At 50.1% G+C, this 25,815-nt stretch overlaps 1 protein-coding gene across 1 annotated transcript; it reads right to left on the minus strand.

Moving 5' to 3' along the window:
• Positions 1 to 9,272: 9,272 nt before the first annotated feature.
• On the minus strand, positions 9,273 to 25,685 carry Il2rb (interleukin 2 receptor subunit beta). Its single transcript, XM_051189328.1, has 11 exons — positions 25,588 to 25,685; positions 22,350 to 22,446; positions 22,069 to 22,189; positions 21,027 to 21,141; positions 20,286 to 20,364; positions 18,206 to 18,311; positions 16,138 to 16,286; positions 15,518 to 15,683; positions 14,813 to 14,918; positions 13,942 to 14,026; positions 9,273 to 12,148 (listed from the first exon to the last, which is right to left on the minus strand). Exons 2-11 carry the CDS (start codon positions 22,350 to 22,352, stop codon positions 11,450 to 11,452), a joined length of 1,629 nt encoding a protein of 542 aa, XP_051045285.1. The 5' UTR covers positions 22,353 to 22,446; positions 25,588 to 25,685; the 3' UTR covers positions 9,273 to 11,449.
• Between the last annotated feature and the right edge of the window lie 130 nt (positions 25,686 to 25,815).

The following is a 25,815-nucleotide window of genomic DNA, read 5'->3' on the forward strand; positions in this document are numbered from 1 at the left end:
ATTGAGTCAGTATAAGCTGAGATGGGCTCATAAGTAATATACACCCCAGATTTCCCAGATCCTAAGCAAAAAAAAAAAAAAAATCAGTTAGCTCGTTGATCATTTGGTTTGGATAATGTTTGTGGACTGAAATGTTCGCTTGGCTGCTCTCTTGGGTTAGATGAAACGAGCAATAATGAATCCCACCTGCTTCTTTGCATTTTGATGCGCCACCTAGGAAACCAAAGCTCATATTAGAATTCTACAGAAGAGTGCTACAGCAGAAGGGGTGGGTCTCACTGGAACAATCCTCAAATCGTGTGATACAAGCCAGGCTTCCTACAGAGAGTTGTATGTGTATCTGAGGTCCAGTGTGCTGTGGACATGTGGTTCCCGGTGTGTGTGTGTGTGTGATGTAGAGAAGATTTGTGTGCCATGGAATGCATGTGTGGGTAGATGATGTGTGTATGAAAGCATGTGAAAAATATATGCATGAAAGACACGTCTGTAGGGTGGAGTGGGTATGTGTAAAGCAGGCTGTGGAGCATGGGAGAGAGTGTAAGTAGGCATGTGCATATTCACTGTGTGACGGACACAGTCTGTGAGGTATGTGTGAAGCTGTGAGGCACATGTACAAGACATGTGCATGTGATGTGAGGTGTATAGCATGCAAGGCTATAGGGCAGGAGGGTGTGGTGTGGGAAGCTGTGGAGTGTAAAACGGGTGTGGACAGTGTGAACATATAACTATTCTGCAGTGCTAGCTTCATGTTCAGTAGACATGGTTCCTTTTGTCATAGAGGAACCAGGGCATGTCCTTGGCCCTGAATTATGACCCCTGTGTGATTAACTGCAGCCATTAGCCCTTCCTGGGCCAACAGGAAAAATAGCTGGCATGTGAAAGCCCAGTGTTGTGTTTGTGGAGAGGCATGGCTGGTTATTATTCAGAGGGAGGTAGCTCTTCTTACTGATCCCCGGCTGTTTGGGTTCCTGCCCCCACTTATGGGTCTGACCCTTGACTCCACTCTTGCCTAGCCACTCATTCCCAGCCCAGCTCATTCTTCCTCTCACCAGAGTCTCCTGTAATGTTTCTAAGTAACAAGAACTAGGATGGGAACAGGGTCCACATACTACTAGGACACAGCCACTCTGAGCCCCTCTCCTGTGCCATATCCTGCCCTCTGAAATGCCAAGTGGCCTGGGCCCTGACCCAGGCGGGATGGCAGCTGGGAGATCTAAGAAAGATCTTACACAACTGGTGGCCTCTGTACCCAGTGACCACAGCTATTGATCCACCCAGCCGAGGGGAGGGGCTGGGCCAAGGAGGGCAAGGGCCTCAGATCCCCAACATCTCTGAGCCTGGCTCTATGGCTGAGATGTTTGGGCCTTGTCTTCTGCTTTTCTCTGCTCATTCCTACAGCAGGGAAAATAGGGACACATACATGCCACGAAGGTCTTACTGCTCTTAGGCATGTGTTTGTCATAGCACTACTGGACCCCTAGAGTCAGAGAGGCCTGGATGTTATGGCTTGAAAGCTAGGGGTACACAGAAGGGCAGATGTAGGCCCAACATATTCAGGTGACAAAAATCAGTCTAGTAGTTGGGAAGTCAAATCCAAGTCCCACATTCTGTTGTCAATACGTGTCACCTCCCCAGACTTCCATCTTACACTTGACAAAGCTGAGTTGTTGAGGGCAGAAAGATGTGAGGTGTCCTTTAATGCAAAATGACTAGTGTTCTTATAAAAAGGGGGCTTGGAGACACACTTACCCACACATACATACATACATACATGCACACACACACACACACACACACACACACAGAGCAAGTGAAGGTGGAGACAGGGTCAGATGGGGCCTCTATAGGCAAGGACACCATGGATCAGCAACTACTGTATTCTGGGGAAAGGCCTAGAATAGATTCTCCTCTAGCTCCAGAGGCAGCAACCCACTGGCTTGCAGCCTGATTAACTTGCAAGGCACATCTCTCCAAGGCCACGAACCTGTGTTATCTCAACAACCTCAGCAGACTCACCCAGACTTAACATATCAGGGTTAGGCATATGCTGTGCACTTGATCAAATAGATATTCAGCCCCTTCCCAGCGCACACGTGTGGCAGGTGTCCCTTTCCAGACCCATATGCTGCAGGGTGCCTCCTCCTATGGCCTATGTGAAGTATGATGTCCCCTCCAAGGGCCCATATGCTATTGGTCCCCTCCACATATAATAGGGGTTCCCCTCCACGGTCTGATTGTGCCAGAATGTCCCCTCCCTGGGGCCACACATGGCAGCGCATATATGTATCAGGTTGGAATTACTGTCTATAAAAGAGAGAAGAGCTGAGATAGCTTTTTTTTTTTTTTTTTTTTTTTTAAATCAGGAGCCTTCCTGCAATTGAATGATGTAAGCTGGGACAGTCTCTCAAGGACGCCGCAGGAAGTAGGAGAGCTGGTCTTGTTGAGACAGATCAGTGGGGCCCACACTTCCCACACTTCCCTGGGGTACTGCAGAGGAGGAAGAGCCCTGAATTATTGTTGACACTGTTGATGATAAGGTTCCATAGAAAGTATCCTCTGTCATGCTTTTTTCCCGTTAAGTAAGCTATGATTTGGGGGTACAAGTCAATTTAATTCTCAAATTGACAAGTGTTGGATGCTTCTGTGATGCTCTGGCCATCTTGAGCAAAGGATTACCAGGTAAGCAGCCAGCTGGACCATCCTCATGCCAGCAATTTAAACACTCCTGGTCACCTTGAGGAAGCTACCTGGCAACCACAGCTGCTTGTTAACAAAGAATAATGCCAACCCCAGCTATGACTGTTTCGAACAGTTTGTGCTGGACTTGGTGAACTCCAGATGACCCTGCATTTTCACCCAGGCCAGAGGGCTAACACTTTCATGCAGCAGAAAGACTGTGATCAGTACAAAGAAAGTCCTTTGTTTGCATAGATGTTTGCCATGATTGGTGCAAATATCAGCCCTATACCCCCTTACTGTCTCTATAAGTGAGAGTGTTCAGCTCAATCTCCTAGCTGGCCTTGAGACATCTTCCTGTGTGGCCCGGTTTTGTAACATTTAGTTCAATAGGAAACTTTTCTTGGGTAGTCCCTTTTTGTCTATTTTTGATCCTTATCATTAATAGAATGACTGGGAACATGAAAAGGAAATGGGACAGCAGAAGTCACAAAGACAGCAGCTGGGGACAGCGGCAGCCAGCAACAACCATGGCAAGAACAGCCAGAGAGCAGCTGAGGAGTTGTAGAGAATGGCTGGAGTAGAAATGATAGGGGACAAGGTATAGAGTCCATGGAAGATGTAAAGCGCTGAAAATGAGAAACTCATGTCCTGATCACCAGAGAAGTTCAAGAGAGCTGCCCAGTACACAGACCAAATGTCCTTCTCACTGCAGGACAATTGTCATGGCTGAAGTCCCACTCTCTGGGCCTATAACCTCATTGCTACATGGTGGAAGGTCCCAGCGCCTGCCCAAGGCCTGCTGAAGAGCAGTAACAGAAGGCAGTACCCCCCCCAGCTGCTTTCTGCTGCTATGTACTGATGTCTTTCAGTGTTGTTTAAAGCTAAGGGTTACAGTAGCTGCCAAGTACCAGGGAGGTTAAAGGCCAAAGCAATAAATATCAAACCTGAGTGTAGTGTTCCCAAAGTCTAGAGCCATAGGTCCCTGGCACTCAGGGTCCAACAACCATAAGCCTCTAAGTTTATCAGTCTAGTCTGTAAGTGTTGAGCATTTCAGGGCCCAAAACAGCCAGCACTAACCATGATTCCTCTCTGGGTAGAGCCAGGTGATGGGTGACATCTTCACTTACATGTACCTACATTTCCTAATAGGATCTCATTCACAGGTTCTGCATAGGCAAACTCTGTTGGCAGACATCTCCATATTTTGGGCTGCTAGACATCCCCATACTCTGAAGTGGGCAGGGAAAAGACTTCGCAATGAGCTGAGCCTCTCTAGAACCCTATGTGGTGAAGGTAGGAGAGGAATTCAGGGCTCTGGCTAGGTGCTCTCTAGATACATGTCTGAGACATAGGGCTGTGAAAAAATGGCTTAGAAAACAGTATTATGTTCTAACTCAGCTCTAAAGGCCAAACATGCAGAGCCATTGCAGGCCCAGTGTAGGAGTGTATTGTATCCCTCCTGGCTCTGGTGGCTGCTGGCAGAGCTCGGCACACAAGCCTCAGGCAGAGAGTTCATAATGTCCAAGATATCAGGGTTCAAAGGTCAACAATTTTGTTGTTTTTGATCTTTAAAAGCTACAGCCAAGGCCTTGGTGGTGGTAGCACATACCCCTTTAATCCCAGCACTTGAGAGGCAGAGGCAGACGGATCTTTGAGTTTGAGGCCAGGATGGTCTACAGAGGGAATTCTAGGATGGTCAGGGCTACCCAGAGAAACCCTATCTTAAAAAATCAAACAAACAAAAACAAAAAGAAAACACACACACACATAATAAATAAATAAATAATACATGTATGTATGAATGAATAAAATCTGTAGCCAGAGCCATGCTAGAGACAGTTCAGCTCCAGGCTTGCCTCCTTTCTCTAGGTGGCCTGGCCAAGGTCATCAACACTCATATTCTCCAAGGAGCTCCACCTTCTATTAGCCACACAACCTCTTTTCTATTCCTGCTACTGTTTCCTCCATAGAAGAGGCACAATAACCTGAAGCCCGATGGTGATGGGAGACCTGGGAACAGTGCCAGCACCTTCTAAGTGGCTGTTGTGCATCACTGTCATCATCCTGAGCCCTGGTGTTGTTGTCCCCTCTCCCCAGTCTCTGTCAGCATCCACAATCATCATTATCACAGTGAGAGAGTTTTCCTGCCAGCCAGCTGGCCCTGCTCCTGAAGGCTCACTCTATCCCAAGCTGGAGCAGGTGTCAGAAGCCAGCAGGCAGGGACACCCACCCAGTCACTGGAGTTGATCACCAGGAGTGTCTCATGGCATCCCAGTGCCTTTGAATCTCTTCCATCTAAAGGTCAAGTGCTCATGGCAGGAGCTCAGTGGCCCCAATGATAAATAACTGCATGGCAAGTTGGCCTCAGGCGGGCTCCCAAACACAGCCATTGTCTCTAATCCCCCTAGACATAGAATGTTGAGAAGGGAGGAGTGGGGGAGGCAGCAGAGCCAGAACATCACGCAGGCTGCCCAGCTCCAGAAGGCTGGGACCACTGTCTATCCCTGCTCCAGCCATTGAGGGTTACAGGGGTGGATGGCAGCAGCCTTCCTTTCCTTGGTCAGCCTGCGTCTACCTTGCACATCACCACCCTTCAAAAAGGAGTGTTGAATGAACAAATGAATGAATTTGTTATTTCTCTCCATCAAGTGCTTCTAAGTCTCTAACGAGCTGAGCACCCTCAAAGACCCCTCCAACATCTTCCCTCCTGGTTGAGCAGTCTGCTTCCTTGATGAGGTCTTGAGGAAGGTATGGAGACAGTCTTGAGAGTGTTGACTACTTGTTTGTACCCTCCATGGTCACTCCTTCCCCATGAGGCTGAGACTTCTGCATACACTCCAGCCCCAGGGCCAGAACCTATTGCATACCTGTGTGCCTGCATGCATGCCATGTGAGGTCAGAGGCGCAGAGGGGCGGGGAAGCTGGTCTCTCCACCAGCTGCTCTCTCCCCTCAGCACCCTGGTTTCCTGGAATCAAGGGTGCCTCCTGGCATCCTGCACCCCAGGTCTCAAGCGGGCGTGCTTCCTGCTTTGCTTTCTCAAGGCCCCCAGTGGGTGTGTCCCATCCCTGGTGTCGGAAAATGTCAGCAGAGGGGCTGTCCCTAGGCTGACATGGGGGGGGGGGGTCAGGCTCAGAGCTTCTGGTGAGCTTAAGTTTCATCAACACCCTTCCCTCTGCACTAAACTCATGGTGGCAGGGCATGTGACAGCATCCTCTTAGGTCTGTCGCTCTTGCCTTAGTAGGTTCTTGTCAGATGGTCTGAGATACTTGTTGGAACATGCCTGAAAGAGTGTTGACAACCTGGGCTAGTGACATCACAGATCACCTAGCTCACATCCTTTCTCTGCAGTGTTCCATCTGTGTGACCTGGAGCGAGCCATCAAATCACTCTGAGTTCAAATCTCATCTGTAAAATGGAATGAAAACAAACAAAACAAAAAAGCAACACCACAGGGCATGTATGTGAAGCCTCCGTGCATTAATAATGCAACACTTAGTGTAGAGGGCCACTAGAAGAATTGCCTCAACTCACGGGAAGGAGCTCAGGGGCCTCCCAGAAACCAGACTTCTTGAATGGGGTTCTGTGGGGTCTTTAGGAGTCTGTGAGTACATGGCTTAAGTATAGGACTTTTTCAACCTTAGAGATCAGCATGTGGCAATGGAAACCAGTTATTTCTAGTTTCTCTTCGCAGCCATCCCCCAACCCCAGCCTGCAACTCTGGAAGGGACACACAAGGCCCCAGCCTCATGCCACCTTTCAAGTGGTACCTAGAGCTGCAAACTGAGCACTGAGGAAATATTAAAAGCAGTCTAAAAGTAGCCAGTGCACCAATAGGCACAGGGGCATGGAGCTGAGGGGAGCCCCCCAGGGTCACCAAGTCAAGGGCACTGACAATGAAAAGCCCAGCCTTACCTGATGACAATAGGGTGTCTCCAGCGTCAAACCAGGATGTGGTGTGGCCACATGTGGCTGTGAGTGAGACTATCCTGGGAGAGTCCAAGGTGGAATATTTTGTTCCCAACTTGCACCCCAAAGCTACATGCAGGGACAGCTATGAGTGTTACCCAATACAGCTGTTTAAAGTAAAGCATAACAAAACAAAATTTTGCAATTTTTCTCTTTTAAATAAATTGTGTGGCTGTGGATATATATATATATATATATATATATATATATATATATATAAATTTTTCTTGTTTTACATATTGATCCCAGTTCCCTCTCCCTCCCTCCCATGCCCCCTGGTCCCCTCCCATTCCCCCCCCCCCACTCCACAGGGAAGATGATGCCTTATAGGAGGGGTCATCAAAATCTGTCAAGTCATTTGGAGTAGGGACAAGGCCTCCCTCCTGCCTCTAGGCTAAGGGAGTATCCCTCCATGGGGAATGTGCTCCCAAAGTCCTTTTGTGCATCAGGGATACATTCTGGTTCCACTGTCAGAGGTCCCTTAGACTGCCCAGTCCTTCTAACTGAGACCCATGGTCAAGGGGTCTGATTCAGTCCCATGCTGGATTCCCACGGGGAATTGTGTGGCTCTTAAATGTGGGATTTGCAGATGGCATCATGTTGCAATGTCAAGAAACAGATGGGCTATGGAGGAGGCTGAGCAGGGAGGAGGCAGCTGGTGCCTGGCCTGTGAGATGCTGGAGTGTCAGAAGGGAGGCAGTGGACACAGCAGGGCTCTAGTCACCTCACCTGACTGTCAACCATGTTCTCAGCCCCCATCCCCCTGTGGAGCAGTGAAAAGCGCTTTTCTTCGTGTCACAGTGTGGTGGGCATTTCATCTTTTTTCTTTGAGGTTGGCTACCAGGAGGCTGAGACAGAGCTTCCTGGTTTTCTGCGTTTGGTAGGTGTCTCTTGGCAGGTATGTGCTCAGAAAGGTCCAGGGACCGGGGAGCTTGAAGCTTAAAATCTAAGCCTTGCCCACTAGTGGTTATTCTTCACAACTATCTCGAGCCTCGGTTTCTTCATCTGCAAAGTGGGAAGCAAACGCCTGCCTCTCAAGGCCATGAGAGGTGATATACTTTTTTCTGGGGGGGAGGCTAGTAGAGGGAGTTGGCTGATTTATTTACTTGTTTATTCATTCAAATTTATTTATTTATTTATTCAAATATATTTAATCCAAGTTTATTTCTTTGTTTAAATTTATTTGTTTATTTTGGAACAGGGGCTTGTCATGTAGTCCATACTGACCTGGAACTCACCATATGAACCAGGCTACCTTCAAACCTGAGATCCCCTCCCTTAGACCCCCTGCCCATGCTGGGGTTCAGGATTGAGCCATAGTATCTGCCTCCAGTGTGCTTCCCTGTTATACTTTCACTCTCCCGGGCGGGGGGGGGGGAGGGTCATCTGTTGACCATCACAATGCCATCACAGCCAGTAAGGCAGGGATGGATTTTTGTCTTCAGCTTGAACAAACTATTTCTACTATAATTCACCTGAAGACCTGGGCTCTGGAAGTTGCTTAGAGCAGAAATGCGACCTGGGGAATGAAGGTATAGGCCTGGCTAACAAGGACACAGGAGAGGCCTGAAGCTCCTCCCCGCCTCCCCTTCCTTGAACCCCTTGGCCCTCCCAGCTACTTCCTGCTCCTCACTCTGCTTCTGAGTCTCTCCAGAGCCCGAGTTGTGCTTGCTCTCCAGCTGGTGCCTTTCCCCTGAAATCTGACCCTGGGAACCCTGGCACCCCTTCCCTGTACATTCTGCCAGCTGCTCCCTCCTGGCCCCTCTCCCAAGATCTCTCTAGGATGCTGGCTTATGGTTCTACCTCCACCTGGCATATGGTGGCCCCTTTCTCTACCCAGTGCCAGCTTAGGTCTTTCACCAGACATGGGGAACAGCTGGGCTTCTGAGCCCCATACTCTTTTCCCTCTCGGGTTTCCAGGCTGCACCATCTCAGCATCTGCTCTCCCTGCCCAGAGAATTAGCCAGGGAAAGCAAAGAGCTCATTTTGAGGAAGGAAGAAGAGAGGCAATGTGACCTGGATACATCACTAGGTGCCAGATTTTATCAGTTGGGGTCACCTCAGAAACAGTACTGCAGAATCTAAAAGCTGCATCCAGCCTTTTGTGGAAGGAAGACTGTAATTAATGTATTTCATGCACAGGCACAATTGGTTAGCAGTGTCTGCCATGTATAAGTACAATTGATTAGCAATGTCTGCCATGAATAAATATAATCAATTAGCAATGTCTGCCACATGTGCAGCTTCATTGAATGCTAGAGACTGCTGACTATTGTTTCTCAAAGACACTGGAAAAATCCTAATAGTTGAAAAGTTATCATTAAGACACACACACATACACACACACACACACACACACAGAGAGAGAGAGAGAGAGAGAGAGAGAGAGAGAGAGAGAGAGAGAGATGAATGATAGATTGATCCATGATCTACCATCCATTGGAACACTTACACAAGCCTGGATGTGGAGATACAAGAGAGGCTGGAGCATATCAGTGCACAGAAACCTGATTCCTTTAAATGACTAAGATGTTCTCAACAGCCATGCTTTGTTCATGGAGGAAATGCCCCTCGATCTCCAGCAGCATCACCCTTCTAGACTGAGATGACAGACTTCCAACAGCAATGAAATGAACACTATCCAACTTTACTCTCTTGCAGTGTCAGGGATGGAACCAGCTAGGCAGGGCTCTGCTGCTAGGCTCCATCCCCAGATCAGAGCCACACATTACATAGTTTCATTGTGCCTGCTTTTTACAATCGTGTTTTATTTATAGAAAGATTGGGGTTTTCAGCCACAGAAGCCATATGATTAAAAATCTTTAAATAAGTATATTTAGGAAAAAAAAGAATCAGTTTTAAAACTTCTCAGGAGATAATTACAAAGATGGCAGGCACATACCTTTAAAAGAGAGAAAACCAAATCCTCCCCAGACCTCTTCAGACAGTGAAAATAGGTTCAGTTTCTGCTTGGGAACTAAGGCAAGAGAATTTCAAAGTTTTACATTTGCCCAGGGTACACAATCTAGAGTATGGGTGAATAATTCAGGTCTGGTCCTGGTTGAGTCAAAGGAGGATGGCCACAGACAGCATCACGTGTGGCAGGAGGAGCCTTCTTTACCCCTGCCAGGCAGGAAAACTCTTGCATGGGACCTGAATACCCTCTGTATTGGCTCATCTCCTCTTGCTAAGCCTAGGGGCCTTGCTCCAAGCACCTGCTCTTGGGACATCTGGTTGAGAGAAAATCTGATTGTTAGATCAGGACCAGCCTCTGTGACAGACCTATCCCCAGGCTACCTGCTGGCCTGGCAGCCTGTGGGCCTGTGGTCTGTCCAGACAGCCAATGAGTAGTGAGCAGGAACGACAAGGCAGGCACTGTGTGTAGGGCATCCATTAGCTAGTTCTGAGTTTCTGCTTCCCTTAGGATGTGGGATCCATCACTGCGATGCCATCAACCCTGGGACCGTGACAGACACCAAGGCTCTGTGATGGAGGAGCTGCCTGTCAAGATCAATGCTCTCTTCTGTGGGTGAGATGGTACCCAGGCATGTCATATCTGCCTGGGCTCCTGGAGCTCTGGGCTCACATTCCAGTAGGTTCCCTCATGAATTGGTGAGGTGGGCGAAGGTACATCCAGCAGCCACTGCTGCATGAAGTATTTGTGTCCACACCAAACCTATCATTGTGAAGTCAGGAGGTAGCTCCAAAGAAGGAAGATGGGTCAGGAGCTGTCCCCATCATCTCCTGTATGGGCTGTAGACACTGGGATGCATTAAGGAAGCAGCACCACCCTTAGAAGCAGGGCTTACAAGAGAGGATGAGAGATGTTTATTGTCTAGGTAAGGCACAACCAATAGAGCCTGAGTAGGCATTAGTCAAGGATCCAGGAGACCCCCTGGGATCCTTGTAAGGGCTCTACAAAGCACAGTTCTGACACTTGCTTTATAAGCCTTTTGTGAGGAGGGGTTACGTGAACAGATATCTACTTCTCCCCATATATGGCATCAAAGGCACAGATCCACTCAAGTCCAGTTTGATGAAACTTTGAGTCGTCTAGGCTCATTTACAGGAGTATAGGTGACTCCAAAACAGCTGTATCACAGAAAGCCCCACCCCAGAATAGGTGATGGTGTCCCCATAGCTACACAGATGGAGCCCTCACTTCAATCAATCCTCCCCTTTCTGCATATACCAGCATCTTCCAGGAACACACGCACTGGGTGCAGAATTACACATAGCTGGGAATGTGTGCAGGAGAGTAACTGCAATCTCTGGTGAAAGTCTGATGACCCTTCCCATCCTCTCCTTCTATGGGGGAATGTCAACAGTCAACAGGCTGCATTTAGTCTTATCAGGATCTCTCAGTTTGGGTAGACACAGCTGCTCTGATTAAGACATTAGCAGCCACATCACTCTGAGGACAGCGGTCCCTCAGCAGTGCTTGTGGGACTAAAGTTGGGACAGGAAATGGTACAGAGGGCTGTACGGAGCCACAGCAAGCTCTGTGGTAGAAGAGCATCATGGGCACTTTGGTACTTGGGGAAGGAGGTACCGGCTGCCCTGTAAATAGTGAGCAGTAGGGAGTAAGGCAGGTCCAGGAAACTATTGACCTCATGGCTAAACAGGGTGATGGGGCTGACTACTCCTCCCCACCCCAGATCCTGGCCTGACCAGGGAACAGCAAGTGAAGCTCAGAAGTGGATGGCTAAGTGTCAGGGTACAGATGACCAGGGACTGTCCTCAATTGGTCCCCCTCAAGCCTGACCTGACCTAGGCAGCTGGCTCCCAATCCTGACCACCTGTCTACAACAGGTGGGCTGGATCTCGGGCCTGTAGTTCTTGTAGAGACAGATAGGCATCCGTGTTGAGAGGCAGGACAGAGGCCAGGGCCCTGTCCTGACCTTGCCCACAAGGGCTATCTTCGACCTGCTCCCCTGAGCTATGAGCAGACAGCCTCTCTCCATCACCTCTCAGCACCAGCTCCAGAGGGCACTGCAAGCCCATCAGGTCAGGGGATGGTAGGGGGGGATGTTCCTCCTGAGTGCAGAGGCGAGGCTTTTCTTCAGGGGCTACAACTCCCCCAAAGGCAGTGTTGGGGGAGCTCAGGCTGGGTGAGAAGACCAGCAGGTCATCCCTGGGTGGGAATTCACAGTACTCATCCTCTTCCCCAGCCAGAGGGAACAGAGATGTGGGAGAAGATCGCTGGGGTGGCCCTGGCCCATCCTCCTCCACATCTTCTTCAATGCAGGGGTCATAAGTGAAGTATACCTGGCAGGGCTCAATCTCTAAGGCGTTGGGCAGATGGAAGAAGAAATAGCCTTGGTTGGTGAAGCAGCTGGCCTGCGAGTGACCGCTGGGCGAGGGGGAGGGGGCTGTGTCCTGCTGTAGCAGAAGCAGCTGCATGGCTTTGGTGTCTCGGACCAGCACCTCCAGGGGAGAGATCTCAGGTGCAGGGCCGGTGGGGCTGAAGGAGGATGAGGGGAAGGGCGAGGAGAGCCATTTCTGCCAGAGAAAATAAGGAGAATAAGTGGGCCACTCTACCTCCTACTGTACCACTAAACTCATCTCCTCTTCCTCCTTCCCTTCCTCCTGCTCTCCATCCTCCAGCATCATCCAACTCCTCCCCAACCTAGACACATCCTGTCGTCTTGTCATCTTGATGGACTATCTGAACTTACCAGCCTAAGCCACATGCTAGATGAACACTGCCACAGAGCTGCCTTATGGATGTTCAGGGGGTGTTGGCTAGGAGCAAGTGGAGCTGGCCCCTGAGCATCCACTGTATAACTGGACTAAACTAGGTGTAAGGACCCAGAAGGGACAGAGTCCCTGTCTGGTATGGAGTTAACCAGCCAGTCAATGTCTCTGAGGGCCCATCCTGCTCAAGTCACAGGTTCTGCAAGAACAGATGTCTTGCCCACAGTGATAGAGAACTGGTGGTTCCCCAACTCTCCTCTCCCCATCATGGCCTGCACCCCTTTGCTGTAACCTACATGTATGTGGGGTGAGATTCATGACACCAGTGGCTAAGAACCTTGGACACAACACAAGGAGGCCAAGAAAGGAGTCCTTGCTGGCCCACAGCCAGCCAAAGCTTACTTGCATTTGTCTATTGGTCAGGACCTTACCACAATCAGGGCAGAAAGGGTTTCAGAAAAAGAAAAAAAAGCAGTTTAAGGAGCTATTCACCCCACTACACATACACACATATACACACGCACACACACACTCAAATATACACACGCACACTCACACATGCACGCAGCATGCACACACACATACACACATTCACACACACATACACACACTCACACATGCACACAGCATACATACACACACATTGACACATATACACACTCACAGTCACACACTCACACACATACATACAATACACACATATGCACACATCATACACACATGCTCAGATGCACACACACTCACACATGCACACAACACACACACATGCACACAGGATATACACACTCAAACATGAACTCAACACACGTGTACATGTGCACAAACTCTAAGACATTCTCAGTTCTGGGAGTCTCTCAGAAATTCTAGAAGGGCCCTGCTCAGCCCTGATGGAGCTCACGAGGCCAACCCAGCAGGCCTAGAGCCCAGCCTGGCCTTCCCAGTCTCAGCACAGCTCCCCAGGCCCCTCTGCCTCCCACATATTTCTCAATCACAGGAACCCAGTCAGGCTGGAGGTGGTAAGAGTAGACTCCACCCCACCCTTTACCTACCCCTTGCTTCTCAAAACTTCTAGCCTCTATTGGGTAGACTAGAGAGAGATGTAGCAACTGTATGGGTCACACTTCAAAAACAAGTCCAGGTTTTGTGATTCCGGGTGACCCAAAGGACTTGTGTGACTGTGATAAGTCACTGGAACTGCCAGTAATTGCTCTGATCATAGGGACAGAAGCCATGAGGAGCCCTTGCAGCTCTCTAGCACCCACACTGTGCCCAGCAATACTCACAGGTCCATACACACAGTAAGGCTTATTTTTTCCCAGTTGTACTAAGGAAACTAAGGTGCTGGGCGGATTTATAACTTACTCAAGCTTACACAGCCAAGCAGTGGTGGGGCCAGAATTTCAGTCAAGGCTGTGTGGCTTGGATAGAACCATGCCAGAGCAGGGACAGAGCTGTGTCCATGAGAGTGGCTATTTATTTTAGAACCCTGTGTCCTCTCCCTGAGGGCAAAGCCATTATTACCTGATCACATCTTTGCCCTGCAGCCTGTCCTTGGGTTGCCCATCAACCATTCCCTCTGTCTCTCCCCTGGATCCTACCTGAAGGTCCCCTCCGTGCTGGGAGCTCAGCTTGGAGAAGAACTCAGAAGGGTCTGGGATGTGGCACTTGAGAGCTGTCTTCAGCCTGACCAGGGAAGATGGGGAGAGGTGAAGGGTGAAGCTGGGGAGGGGTAGCATGATATCCTACCACCAGCTCTCCAGTCCTGAGAGCATGGGACAGGCCCATCCCACATCCACTCATTTGTTCAGCAACGTTGACTGAACACTCACCAGGGAGAACACTGCATAGGGTACTGGGGACACAAGAGTGGACAGCAGAGGAGGCCTCTGCTCCCCAGGAGATGACACACTGACAAGATAGACCTGAATCAAATGTGTAACAGGGTCGCTCATTCTGTCAGTAGATGGCTCTTGCATGGGAGAGACCACACACTAGAGAGGGAGGCAGTCTCCTAGTGAACACTCCCATGGATGGTGGTGCCTGCCATGCACTTGCACAGCAGCAGCTGGCCTTAGGGGGACAGTGAATAGAAGCTGAATTCTACCCCATGTTCTAATCGCTAAGCTGCCCAGAATCTAAATGCATCTAACCTGAGAAAGGGGAGCCACTTTCTGATTGGTGCACCATTTCCAGTGGAAGCCCTCAAGGGTCAGAATATGTTACTGGTGTGGTGGGAAATCTCTAAGGAGGGTTAGACAAGACTGTGGCATGGTTGGAATGGATAGGAGCAGACAAAGAGCAATGTCCAGCTTCCATCTTTGGGGATGAGGGGCCACAGGGAAAGGTTAGCTGTTAGGGAGGGGACAGGGGAGGTCAGGTTGAGGGAGCAGGAGTCAGTCCATCTGAGCCTGGGAAGATGTGCATGATAGAGATGGAGTGGGAAGGGAATACTGTCAGGAACTTCCTTACCATGGGCCAAGGTACTGGCACTTGACCAAAACGTAGACACAGATCAAGAAGCCAAAAACACAACCGAGGCTTAGGAGAAGGTGTCTAAGCCACACTAGGGGTAGACCTGTCCAGGGTGCAAGAAGTGGAAGGTGAAAGGTGGCTTATCAGCAGGTCATCTGAAGCCCAGATCCACCCTCCAAGTCACACCCGACAGGTATCAGTGTCTAGCCAGGTTTGCTTCTACTGGGACTCGGTCCTCAGTCCTGCTTAAGCCCACTGCCCAGAAAGGCAGACTGTGCTTGAAAGTAATGGCATCCCGAGAAGAACCCACTGCTGTACTGACTGACCCCTGATCACCACACCTAGAGCATCTGTGTCCCTTGAACTCAGCAAGTGATATGATGAGGGACAGGCCCCCAAGGGTCCCCCACCAGCATGGCAGCCCCACAATATCCAGGATAAGAGGCTATGCCTATCTTGTTTGTGGCAGAGCTACCTCACCCCACAGCACCTGTCCCACATATAAAGCTGGGGAAAAGTAGCCCTCAGCCTTGAGAGTGAACACTAGATTTCCTACCACTCATGGGCCATGGCTGATCCCCTCAGTAGCCCTGTCTCTGGTGAGTCTATGGGAGGCGCAGGTAGATGAGGTAAGAAGACCCATCTTTGCAGCTCCCAGAGCACCCTGGCCCTGCCCAGATCCCTCCATGCTGCCTACTGTACCTGTTGACCTTGTCCGAAAGGTCAGGGGCTGGCTCCAGGGGCTCCAAGTACTGTCATTACCTCGTTGGGCCAAGACCCGAACCTGGAGCTCATATGAGGTGTCAGGAGTAAGCATCTCCAGGTGGATCCATTGCTGTCGCTGCTTGAGGTTTAGCAGGGGTGCATCCTAAGCAGAGATGGGTGCCCTCTCAGCAAGGACTCCACTGTCAACTCAACCTCCCATAACTAGGTCAAGAGGCTAAGCAAGCAACCTCTCCCTAGCCTCCCCCCCAAAGCTCCCTGTTCCCCCAGCTGCTAGGGTCCCCAGGTGAGTATAGGAATAAGTGTATGGATGATGAGTCCCAGTTTACTGCCTCCCCGCCCCCTGAAACCAGGAAATGTGCTAGATTTGGAGTGTGGAAAAGCAGCTGCTGAGCCTCACAGGCTTCCTTGCCCTGAGATCTACATAGATGTGGACTCAGATGCATCTCCAGGCTATAAGAGCATGAGAGGAGCAGGCAGTGCCAAGCAATGTAGGAAGACCAGGATGAAACAGCTGCACATTAGCAGGCAGAAATGGACAAAGGCATGCACCAGAACAGGACAGTGCAGCAGAAGCAGAGGATTAGCTGTGTCCTCACCTTCCAGCTATGGCCCAGGGAACGTTTGCGGACCTCAAATTCCAATTCGCTATCAATGTAGTGAGAGACCTGAGAAACCTCCCAGCTTATGTTGCATCTCTGGGTTTCAATGTGGAGGACTTGGAGTGAATGAGGGGCCATCAGGCGAACTTCCGACAGATGAGGGAACAGATATCAGAGATAAATCAGCAAGATTCCAAGAATATTCAGCCTATTTTCCACAACACAGCATCCCCTACACCAACTCCTCCTCAGCAACTGCCCTGACTCCTCCCCTGCACTTGCTGTACTTTCTCCTCTGCACCTGCTCCTCCTCTGCACCTGCTTCTCCTCCTCTGCACTTGCTCCACCTCTGCACCTGCTCTTTCTCTACATCTGTTCTTCCTACTCTGCACCTGCTTCTCCTCCTCTGCACCTGCTCATCCTCTGCACCTGCTCCTCCTCTGCACCTGTCCTTCTCTACATCTGTTCTTCCTCCTCTGCACCTGTCCTTCTCTACATCTGTTCTTCCTCCTCTGCACCTGCTTCTCCTCCTCTGCACCTGCTTCTCCTCCTCTGCACTTGCTCCACCTCTGCACCTGCTCTTTCTCTACATCTGTTCTTCCTACTCTGCACCTGCTTCTCCTCCTCTGCACCTGCTCCACCTCTGCACCTGCTCTTTCTCTACATCTGTTCTTCCTCCTCTGCACCTGTCCTTCTCTACATCTGTTCTTCCTCCTCTGCACCTGCTTCTCCTCCTCTGCACCTGTCCTTCTCTACATCTGTTCTTCCTCCTCTGCACCTGCTTCTCCTCCTCTGCACCTGCTTCTCCTCCTCTGCACCTGCTTCTTCTCTGCACTTGCTTCTCCTCCTCTGCATCTGCTCTTCCTCTGCACCTGCTTCTCTGCACCTGCTTCTTCTCCTCTGCACCTGCTCCTCCTCAGTCCTGCACTTCTGCTCTTGTTATTCCACCTACACCCGACAGAGTGATTCTATTTGGGAATCTTCCTTTTGTGTGCACCTCCTCCTGGGATGCCTGAGTCAGGGACTGAGATGTCTGCTGAGCTTTTGGTACCTGAGGCACTCTCCAGGATGACTAACTAGCTATTGAGTAATTGGCAAGCAGCCTTGCCCTGCTTGAATACTGATCTGACAGGGATCAGCTCATGTACTTTATTTTATCCAGGTATCTTTATTATTGGTGTGTTTGTATTCATATGAATACATTTATATAGTATAAAACATAAATTTAAATAATTATAAACATAACTATAATTACATAGCATGTAATTTAAATTTATATTTGTGTATTCCACAATTATACTTATTAAATGTACATATAAATCATGAACATGTCTATGATTAATTTCTCAATTATACTACATGTACATATTTATTCAATATATTTGTCTATTAATATTGAGAGAGTATGTTGGTTCAAGCTTGACAAGTGTTGTAGCCACATGCCCAGCCTGTGTGGATTTTAAGTGTAATATTTACTTCATTTTCCCTGAACTAACCTGCTCTAAATCTATAACCCTGAGAGTTTGTCCACCCATAAAACGCAAGTTTTTTCCTGTGCCTAGATGCTAAGGAGTTTATGCATCCCAGTTCACGTCCCTTCCTATCATTCATGAGCACCTCAATTCCCCCCACTTTACAGAGAAGAAAATAAAGGCCCCAACATGTTCAATGACCTTCCAGACAGACGGAGTTAAGGTGGGGCTCTGATTTGAATTCTGCCTGGATCTCTCCTCTACCCCTTCTCTCCTCTAGAAGTGACCTCCAAGGTCAGTCAACGAGCCTTCCACAAGCACTGCCTGCTCAGGCTTGGAGTTGAGCACTCAGAGAGAATCTGCAGGGCCAGCAGAGATTGCCCTCTGGGAGTTCCCAGCCCAACAAAGGAGATAGACCCACAACTAGGTAAGAGCTGAAGGGTGAGTGGGAATCCTCCAGGCAGGGGTGGGGGTGGGGTGGAGAGGAGAGGGTTGGAGGCCAGAGGTTTTCAGGTGGGACAGATTTGAGAAGTGCTCAGAGACTGATGACTACCAGGCAAGATGGGACCCACAAACCCAGACTCCATACTCACGGTTCTGAAAGGGATGGAAGTTACAGGTCTTCACCCTGTGCCAGTCCTTCCCTTCCTGGCACATCATGCTCATGTTGAGGAGGTCTGCAGAGGTCAGGGACTGAGACTATAAGAGAGGAAAGGCAGAGTTGTAGCTGCCAGACCCCATTGAGAAGGGACCAAGGGCATGCTGTGCCTCTCCCAGCCATCTAAGGCAGGGGGCAGCAAACACTGTCTGCAGCCAGCCAGGTTGTGAACAGTTTCAGCTGCATAGGCCACATGGCCTCTGTCACAGCTCAATTCTGCTATTGTCTTAAAAGAACTACAGACAGGAAATGAACCTATATCAGGGCCACATTCCAATAAAACTTTATTTGCAAACACAGGCAGCCTCTGGGTTTGGCATTCACTAATCCCTGATATAAATAGAAGTAGGCCACCAGAGTTGAGTTCCCTGTCACAAGAGACAGAAAGTTCCCTGTCACAAGAGATATGCAAATGGCTAAGCCCCCAAGAAGGTCATCCACAGAGAAGGCAGAACTGGGCCTATTGAATAGTCTTACCCCTTGACTCTTGCAAAGGAAATGGCTAGGTACTAAGTATACCCCAGACAGCCACTGCTCACATCTTTTAGATGAACACAGTGGTCCCTCCCCATGTTGCTTTAGAAGGCTGAGACTACCCAGGTAGACAGCAGGAAGTGGGTTCTCATGAGGCTTTTGTAAGCACAGCTTCCCAGAATGACCAGAACACAGAGAATGAGTGACATAGTCCCCCCAAGCAGGCAATGCCATAGGCTTCTATATAGATAGTAGGTTGTAGGAGGAGGCCCAGAGGCAGGCCATGGTAGGACCTATGTTCTGGGACTGGGTGGTGGTTTGCAGTCCAAACCTTGAGGCCTAACCCCTCTGACCTATCCAAACTTTGAACGTGTCCATCAGAGTTCCCTGACCAACCAGGTACCACTTCCAACCCTTTCATTGAGGGCACTGTCTTCATCTTTCACAGCTGCTACCAGTTCCAGTTCACCCACTTGATAACATGACTTGGTTAGTATTGCTGTGGTTGTCCTGAAGGCATTGCCAGTACCAGGCTGCTGGGGACTCCTGTCCCCTCTTTGCATAAGTTACCTCATTGGATTCTCTCACTACCTTCTGAGACAGACATGTACTATCAACATTCCCATCAATAGATCGCAAGGCTGAAACACAGAGAGGGTTAGGGACTTGCCTAAGGTCACACAGCTAGGAAATAATGGGACCAGGATGGAAGGCAGGTCCCTGCAAAGCCCCCACATTGGCACAGCTGGAGATTCACCAGCTATGCTGTATGCCATCCTTCCCTTTCTTTCTTTGAGAATGTGTGAGACATGCCAAAGGCTGGACAACACAGCCTGGGCCCCTCAGGGCAAATCCCTACCCCTGCCTTGCCCCTTGCCTTGGAGATGTCCTACAAGAGGCAACTGGGCAATATGGAAAAGCCACCAGGAACCTCCAGGCCTAGGGTCCATCCCAGCTCAGCTGTTTGTGGTTGGGTGACCTTCTGCAGACACTACATCTCTCATCCTTAGATGGGGGTCAGTTATGGCGCTCAGTATCTCCTCTGTCCCAGAACAACCCTTTGAGGGAGCTTCCATTTTCATCCCTATTTTATGAGAGGGGACACTAAGGCATTGAAGCTGCACAGAGTCACTGAGCTGTTGTGAGCAGCACCAGAGCTGGGATGCCCAACTCTAGCACGCCACTCTCCCTAACAGTTTGGTATGATTGTCATTGTTACTGGGATACAAAAGAGTGGCATGACCCACAGCAGACAGTGGGGAACCAAGCATCTGTGCAGGGGCAGCAAGGGTGCAGGCCCAATACCCCAGCTCCTTCCTTCCCAGGGCAGGCAGCCTGCTCTACTGCTGGACCTCACCAGGCTGATGTTTGCAGAGCTCCAGGACCACCCTGAGGCCTCAGCCCACAGCTGGAAGGACTTCTCTCTCTCTCTCTCTCTCTCTCTCTCTCTCTCTCTCTCTTTCTCTCTCTCTCTCTCTCTGTCACACACACACACACACACACACACACACACACACACACACACACACACAATTACTTACATCTGGTTCCCCAAGGATCAGATCGCAAGCCCAGGATGCCTGCCTCACGAGATATAGATTACAGGTTTTGTTCCACTTCCTTGCAGAACAGAAAAGACACCTTAGAAAGCAAGGCAGGACTAAAGAGCTACCCAGAGGCCTCTCAGTGCTCCCCCAACCCCCAATGCTAGGGACTTGCACAGTGGGCAAGGAGCCAAATGCCTCCCATGCTCCTGGGGTTCTTCCCCTCCAGAATACCTTTCACACCCTCACTACCCCAGGCCCCATCCTGGCCTGCCAGCAGCCAGGGTGACCAAGGAACACAAATCTGTTCAGGCCTCACTCCCACTCCAGAGCCCCCCAAGCTCCATGAAGCCTAAAGAAGCCTGTGACTTGCCAGATACTTTCTGTCCCCACAGGACAGCATCACATACCCCCCCAGGCAATGGTCCCTGGCCCCGCAGCTGCCTGCAGGTTTTCCCAAAATACCAAATTACTCAAAAAACTTAGGAAGCACTGAATACCCACCCTGCTTGCCTCTGACATGCCCTGGCATCAAAGGTTCACAGTGACTGTCCCCAAACTACCTGACCCAGGACCTCTGCAGCTCTCAGCTAGAGCCTGGATCCCACCCACTTTCAGGAGCACAGATGACTGAGTGGCTGAGCCTGGTGCTAACCTCTGTAAATCTCAGGGTCAGGATTCTACATCTTAGAGTTCCCACAGTCCTGAAGTTCTGCTCTGTGACCAGGCCATACTCACCGATTGTCTGACTTGGCACGGATGATGCAGGACGTACCCTGAATGGCCTCTTCTGGGCTCCACATGCAGGAGACATTGGCTCTAGAATTGTAGAAGCACTTGAGATGGGGACAGTCTGTGGGCAAAAGAGGGTGTGAGTGGCTGGCTCTGGGCATGTCTACTACCCTGCTCCCAGACAGAGGGGGTAGGTGACTCAGAAAAGCAAAAAAGGGACTCAAGTTCATTTCATTGTTGCATCTGCATGTGTGCTCACATGCTTGTGTGTGTGTGTGTGTGTGTGTGTGTGTGTGTGTGTGTAGAAACCAGAGAACAACATCAGGCGCAATCCACCTTTGATTTTTGATAGGGTCTTTCACTGAGACCCTGGCTTGACAGTTTAGCCAGACTGACTGTTGAGCAAGCCCCAGGGATCCTCCTGTGTCCACCTCATCACTGGATCACAAGTGTTTCCCACCATGCCCTGTTTTTGTTTTTGTTTTTGTTTTTTTTGGTTTGGTGGTTTGTTTGTTTTGTAATGTGTGTGTGTGCACATGTACACAGGCACACATGGCACAGATGCCATGGCATATGTATAGAGGCCTGAGGACAACTTTTTGGAATTGACTGTCTCCTTCCATGAATCTGGGAAATTGAACTCAGATTGTCAGGTTTGTGGGGCAAGCACTGGGACACCTTGCCAGCCCATCCCTGGATAGTTTTTATGTGGGTGTTGCGAAGGTGAACTCAGGTTCTCATGCTTGCATGACAGGCACTTTACCCACCAAGCCACTTGTCACCCCCCCCCCATTTCAAACACACTTCAAAGGAAGGAAACTAAGTTTCAGAGATAGAAGGGACCCGTGGCCTATCCATGCTCAAACAGGGACAGTCAGCAGCCTGTATGTGTGCCTGGAAAAAGCCTGTGAACACCTGCCCTCTGGTCCCATCATCTCATCCCTCCTCCCCTGCCTCCTGCTGTTGCTGAATCTCCTCTTGGAAGCAGGAGTCTGGGATGTGGCCTCCTGCCAGGGAAAGCACAAACATTAAAATGTTGGGTCCTCACCGTTAACTGATGCAGACACCCAAGGTGTAGCCAAGGGCAGGAGGAGGATGTAAAGGGACAGACACCAGGACAGAGCTGTGGCAGCCATCACATCCAAGCTGCAGAGCTGAGGACACAAGCCCTAAGTGGGGGACACCAGAGATCCAAGTGAGAACAAGTCAAGACCCAACCCCACTTAGCTCTCCACCCAACGAGAGCCAGTGCAGCCCAGCCCTAGGTCCTGTGTCCCACAGGATCTCACTCCCTTCCTTCCCAATCCTAATCATGTACCACCTCCTTACCATACTTCACTCCATTTTGCATCAGCATTGTCTGTTTTTGTACAGTAGTAAGTACGTATGTCCCATAGAGGATATGTTCTAAAACCTCCCGGGATACCTGAAACATGGAACCAAACCAATCCTTACACATACTATGTTTTTCCTGTAAGTTACAAACCCATCATGAGAAGTTGAGGACAGTGCTAGCGATGCAGGAAGATTCCTATGGACAGCCACCGGCTCTCCCGAGCATGGTGGCATCTTCTACTCAAGAGTATCTTCCAACAGGTGCCCAACCAGTATAACCAGGTGAGGTGGGTGACAGGGCACTCATCATAGCACTGTGAGCTCTGCACAGGTGATTGGACAATAAAGCCCTCTAGGTGACTGATGGATGGGAAGCATCTACATTATGGATATTCTGGGCAAAGAAATCCCTCAGGTCCCATGCAGGATAGAGAGGGATATAGCTCAAGGCTTTAGCACATGATTAAGAACAGCATTCAATCTAAAATGCATGAATTGCTTAGTTCTGGAATTTTCTGTTTAATATTTTCTGTTTAATTAATGGAGGTAACTAAAACCATAAGAACTGCAGGAGAAAACAAGGGGAATACCATGTTTATCCATTTTTTTCATGCTTACACAAGCACACACACACACACACACGCACACACACACACATTTGCATACCCATGCACACAAGTCATAGCCAGTCCATGAGGACAAGGTACATTTGGATTTCATTCATTCCTGGGTGTCTGATTACCAGTGTAGTGCCTGTCATATAGCAGACAGCTCCTGGCCAGCCATGCATGGGGCTCCAGAGGTACCCTGGATGTTCTGCCCTGGATGCTCACCTTTCATGAAGTGAACTTAAACAATGGGATTAAAGCTGAAAGGTAGGCTCAGAGAAGAATACACATAGCTACCAAGAGCCACCAACCACTTCAACCCTGAAGAGCCTGCAAAGCAAAGCTGTGCCCTGCACAAGGTGGCTCTTGCAGTCACCCAAGCTGGGGGGCTCTGGTCTGTCCTCTAAGAGCCTCTCTGGAGTTTTCCTTTCCCTTTTGTTCCCAAGTTTCCTGCTGTCTTCTAAGGCCCATTTCAAATCTCCCTTTCTCCTAGTTCTGTGGTGCTCATCCTGTTTCCCCCATAAAGGAAGGACGTCCTGCCCTGAGTTGCTATCCATTCCTCCAGCATGACAGTTGCCAGACTGGCAAGGTAGAGTGTGCACTCCAAATTGCTGAGCTTGTTACACAGGAGGTGCTTAATGTAGGTCATGCACTGAAGGAATCAGATGCTCAGGGACCTGCAGGGCAGTAAGTGATGCTGGATGGCCTGGTGACAGTACTTTCCAGGTATGTTCAATGAGCTCTGCTCAGGCCATATGCCAAGGCCTTCAGACTTCCAGCCTGGCAGCTCAGCAGCTGTTCTATGTCCTTGATGTATAGACAAGGAGACCGAGGCTTCCAGGGTCAAGTCTACAGACCTGGGGTTCCACCTAGGACCTCCCTGTCCTGAAGGATCAGCTCCCTGCAGGTACTATGGTAAGGAGGTAGCCCTTATGGGTCCCTGAAGAGCCTAAACAAGGGGTCCCCACAGCCCCTCAGGGGCCTAACATGAGCTGAAGTACTATCAGTTTTGATGAGGGAGTGACCCAGGTTAGGCCCAGACATTTGAATAGCCTCAAGCTAGAAGAAACCTGTGCCGTTAGCCTTGGGGGAGAGGAAGAGGGATGAAAGGGGGGAGAACATAGGCAAGTCAAGGCCAGACCACAAGCACACAGCCCAAAGCCAGCAGACCTAGGAAAAATCCCCCAGCCCTGGCTGGAGAGGCACAGGGGCATCCATTCATCATGGACAGTATTAGATAGAAGAAAATATGGAAGGTTCTGGAAGGGTCTGGCTGGGGATGAGGTAGCTTCATGAAGTCATGGCAATGGTACTCTTCTTCTGCAAGAAGGAAATGGAGTCTCTGGGAAACTAAGGAAGCCACTCAAAACCACATAACATGAGGCTAGCCTAGGGTAGAGCAGGCTCAGCTCAAGAACTCCTAGTTCCAGGCACTGTGTCCCCCCCCCCCCCCCGAGGCTCACCCACACATGCCCTTCACAACTCCCAGACGTTCTCACCCCTGACTCATATGTCTCCACTGAGGCCTCCACAGGGCCTATCATCCCACAGGCCCAGGCTGTTCTAACTGGGTCACCTGATTTCCAGTACGGTGACGATGGTGACAGAGTAGGATCAGTACTGACAGTCATAATCCCTGGCTGACCCACACATGTCATAGCATGGTCTCACAGAACACAAGCAGGCTCTGGGATGGCTCTTTCTACATGGGCACAAAGCAGCCTGTTTCTCCGAATAGAAGGAGCTCCTCTACAGGTCTATCCAGGGTCAGCTGAGGGAGGATGACAAGCAGGACATTGTCTAGCTGACCTGCTGACCTTTGACCTCAGATGTCCCTTCTCTGCCCACTTCCCCAAAGACATACATTCACACACACACACACACACACACACACACACACACACAGAGCTCACTTTTGCCGCTCAACTAAGGACATCTTCTGGAAGAGAGTCTTCAAGTGTAGCTCTGCCCCCCCTCAGCTACCCACTTTGGCTCTGAATTGTTACAAACACAGCTAACAGTGGGAAGCTCCTACCTCAGGTAGTCGCAGAGATTGAGCCCAGTGTCTGACCTCTCTAGCCACTCAGCAAACTAAGAGACGCATCTCAGCTAGAGCCCTACTTCTGGCCCTCAGCCTAGGACCCTCTAATACCTGTCGGTCAGCATAGCCAGCTCCCTTCCCTCTCTCCCTCCCTAGCTGCCTAAAGAGCATCCCTCAGGCTGAGCCCTACTCCACAGAAGGCAGCGGTGGAACCCATTTTTCCTAGACACACTGAGTCTAGCTACCTACCCACCTCCTCTTCCCCTCTGGGCTAAGACAGCACCATGTGGGAAGGCCCTCATGGCAAAGTGGCTCACAACCCCCCATAGTATGAGCTGTGAAGAAGCTATTGTGGCCTGACATTGGAAGGGACTTATTCTTAAAGGAGAAACACTAACAGCCAAGCTACCCCATCCCCAGGGGATCCTAAGACAAGGTTGAGCATAAAAGCCCAGACAGAAACTACAAGGGGAACTGAGTCAGAGATGACTGTCTTCCCAGGCCCCTGCCCCTTGGGAAGACCAACAAGAGGTAGTTGGGTACCTTGAGCTCTGGGGGTGGGGGGGCAACACAGAGACATCACCTGGCTGCGACATGAAATTGAAGTGGTATGCTCCCTGCAGGCTGCCTGGAGACTGGGTCCACGGCCATCTCCTGCTCCGCAGATTAGGTAGCAGACAGCAGCTAGGCCAGCAACAGACTGAAACCCAGGGCGAGCCCACTTCCTGTACGGAGGATGAGGGGCAAGGCCCAATGGGAGGTGGAGAGATTGGGGGTGATGAGGTAGTCTGAAACTCCACACACACCTAGC

The sequence above is a fragment of the Phodopus roborovskii genome, unplaced genomic scaffold (assembly GCF_943737965.1).
Source record: "Phodopus roborovskii unplaced genomic scaffold, PHOROB, whole genome shotgun sequence".
Taxonomy (NCBI): Eukaryota; Metazoa; Chordata; class Mammalia; order Rodentia; family Cricetidae; genus Phodopus; species Phodopus roborovskii.

Excerpts from the sequence above, each read along its gene's own strand:
- Il2rb (XM_051189328.1), bottom strand. Across the intron at positions 14,919-15,517 it reads CTTTCGGACAAGGTCAACAG|GTCTACCCCTAGTGTGGCTT; the intron begins GTACAGTAGGCA and ends CACCCTGGACAG. Across the intron at positions 12,149-13,941 it reads AGCACGGAGGGGACCTTCAG|AAATGGCTCTCCTCGCCCTT; the intron begins GTAGGATCCAGG and ends TTTCTCTGGCAG.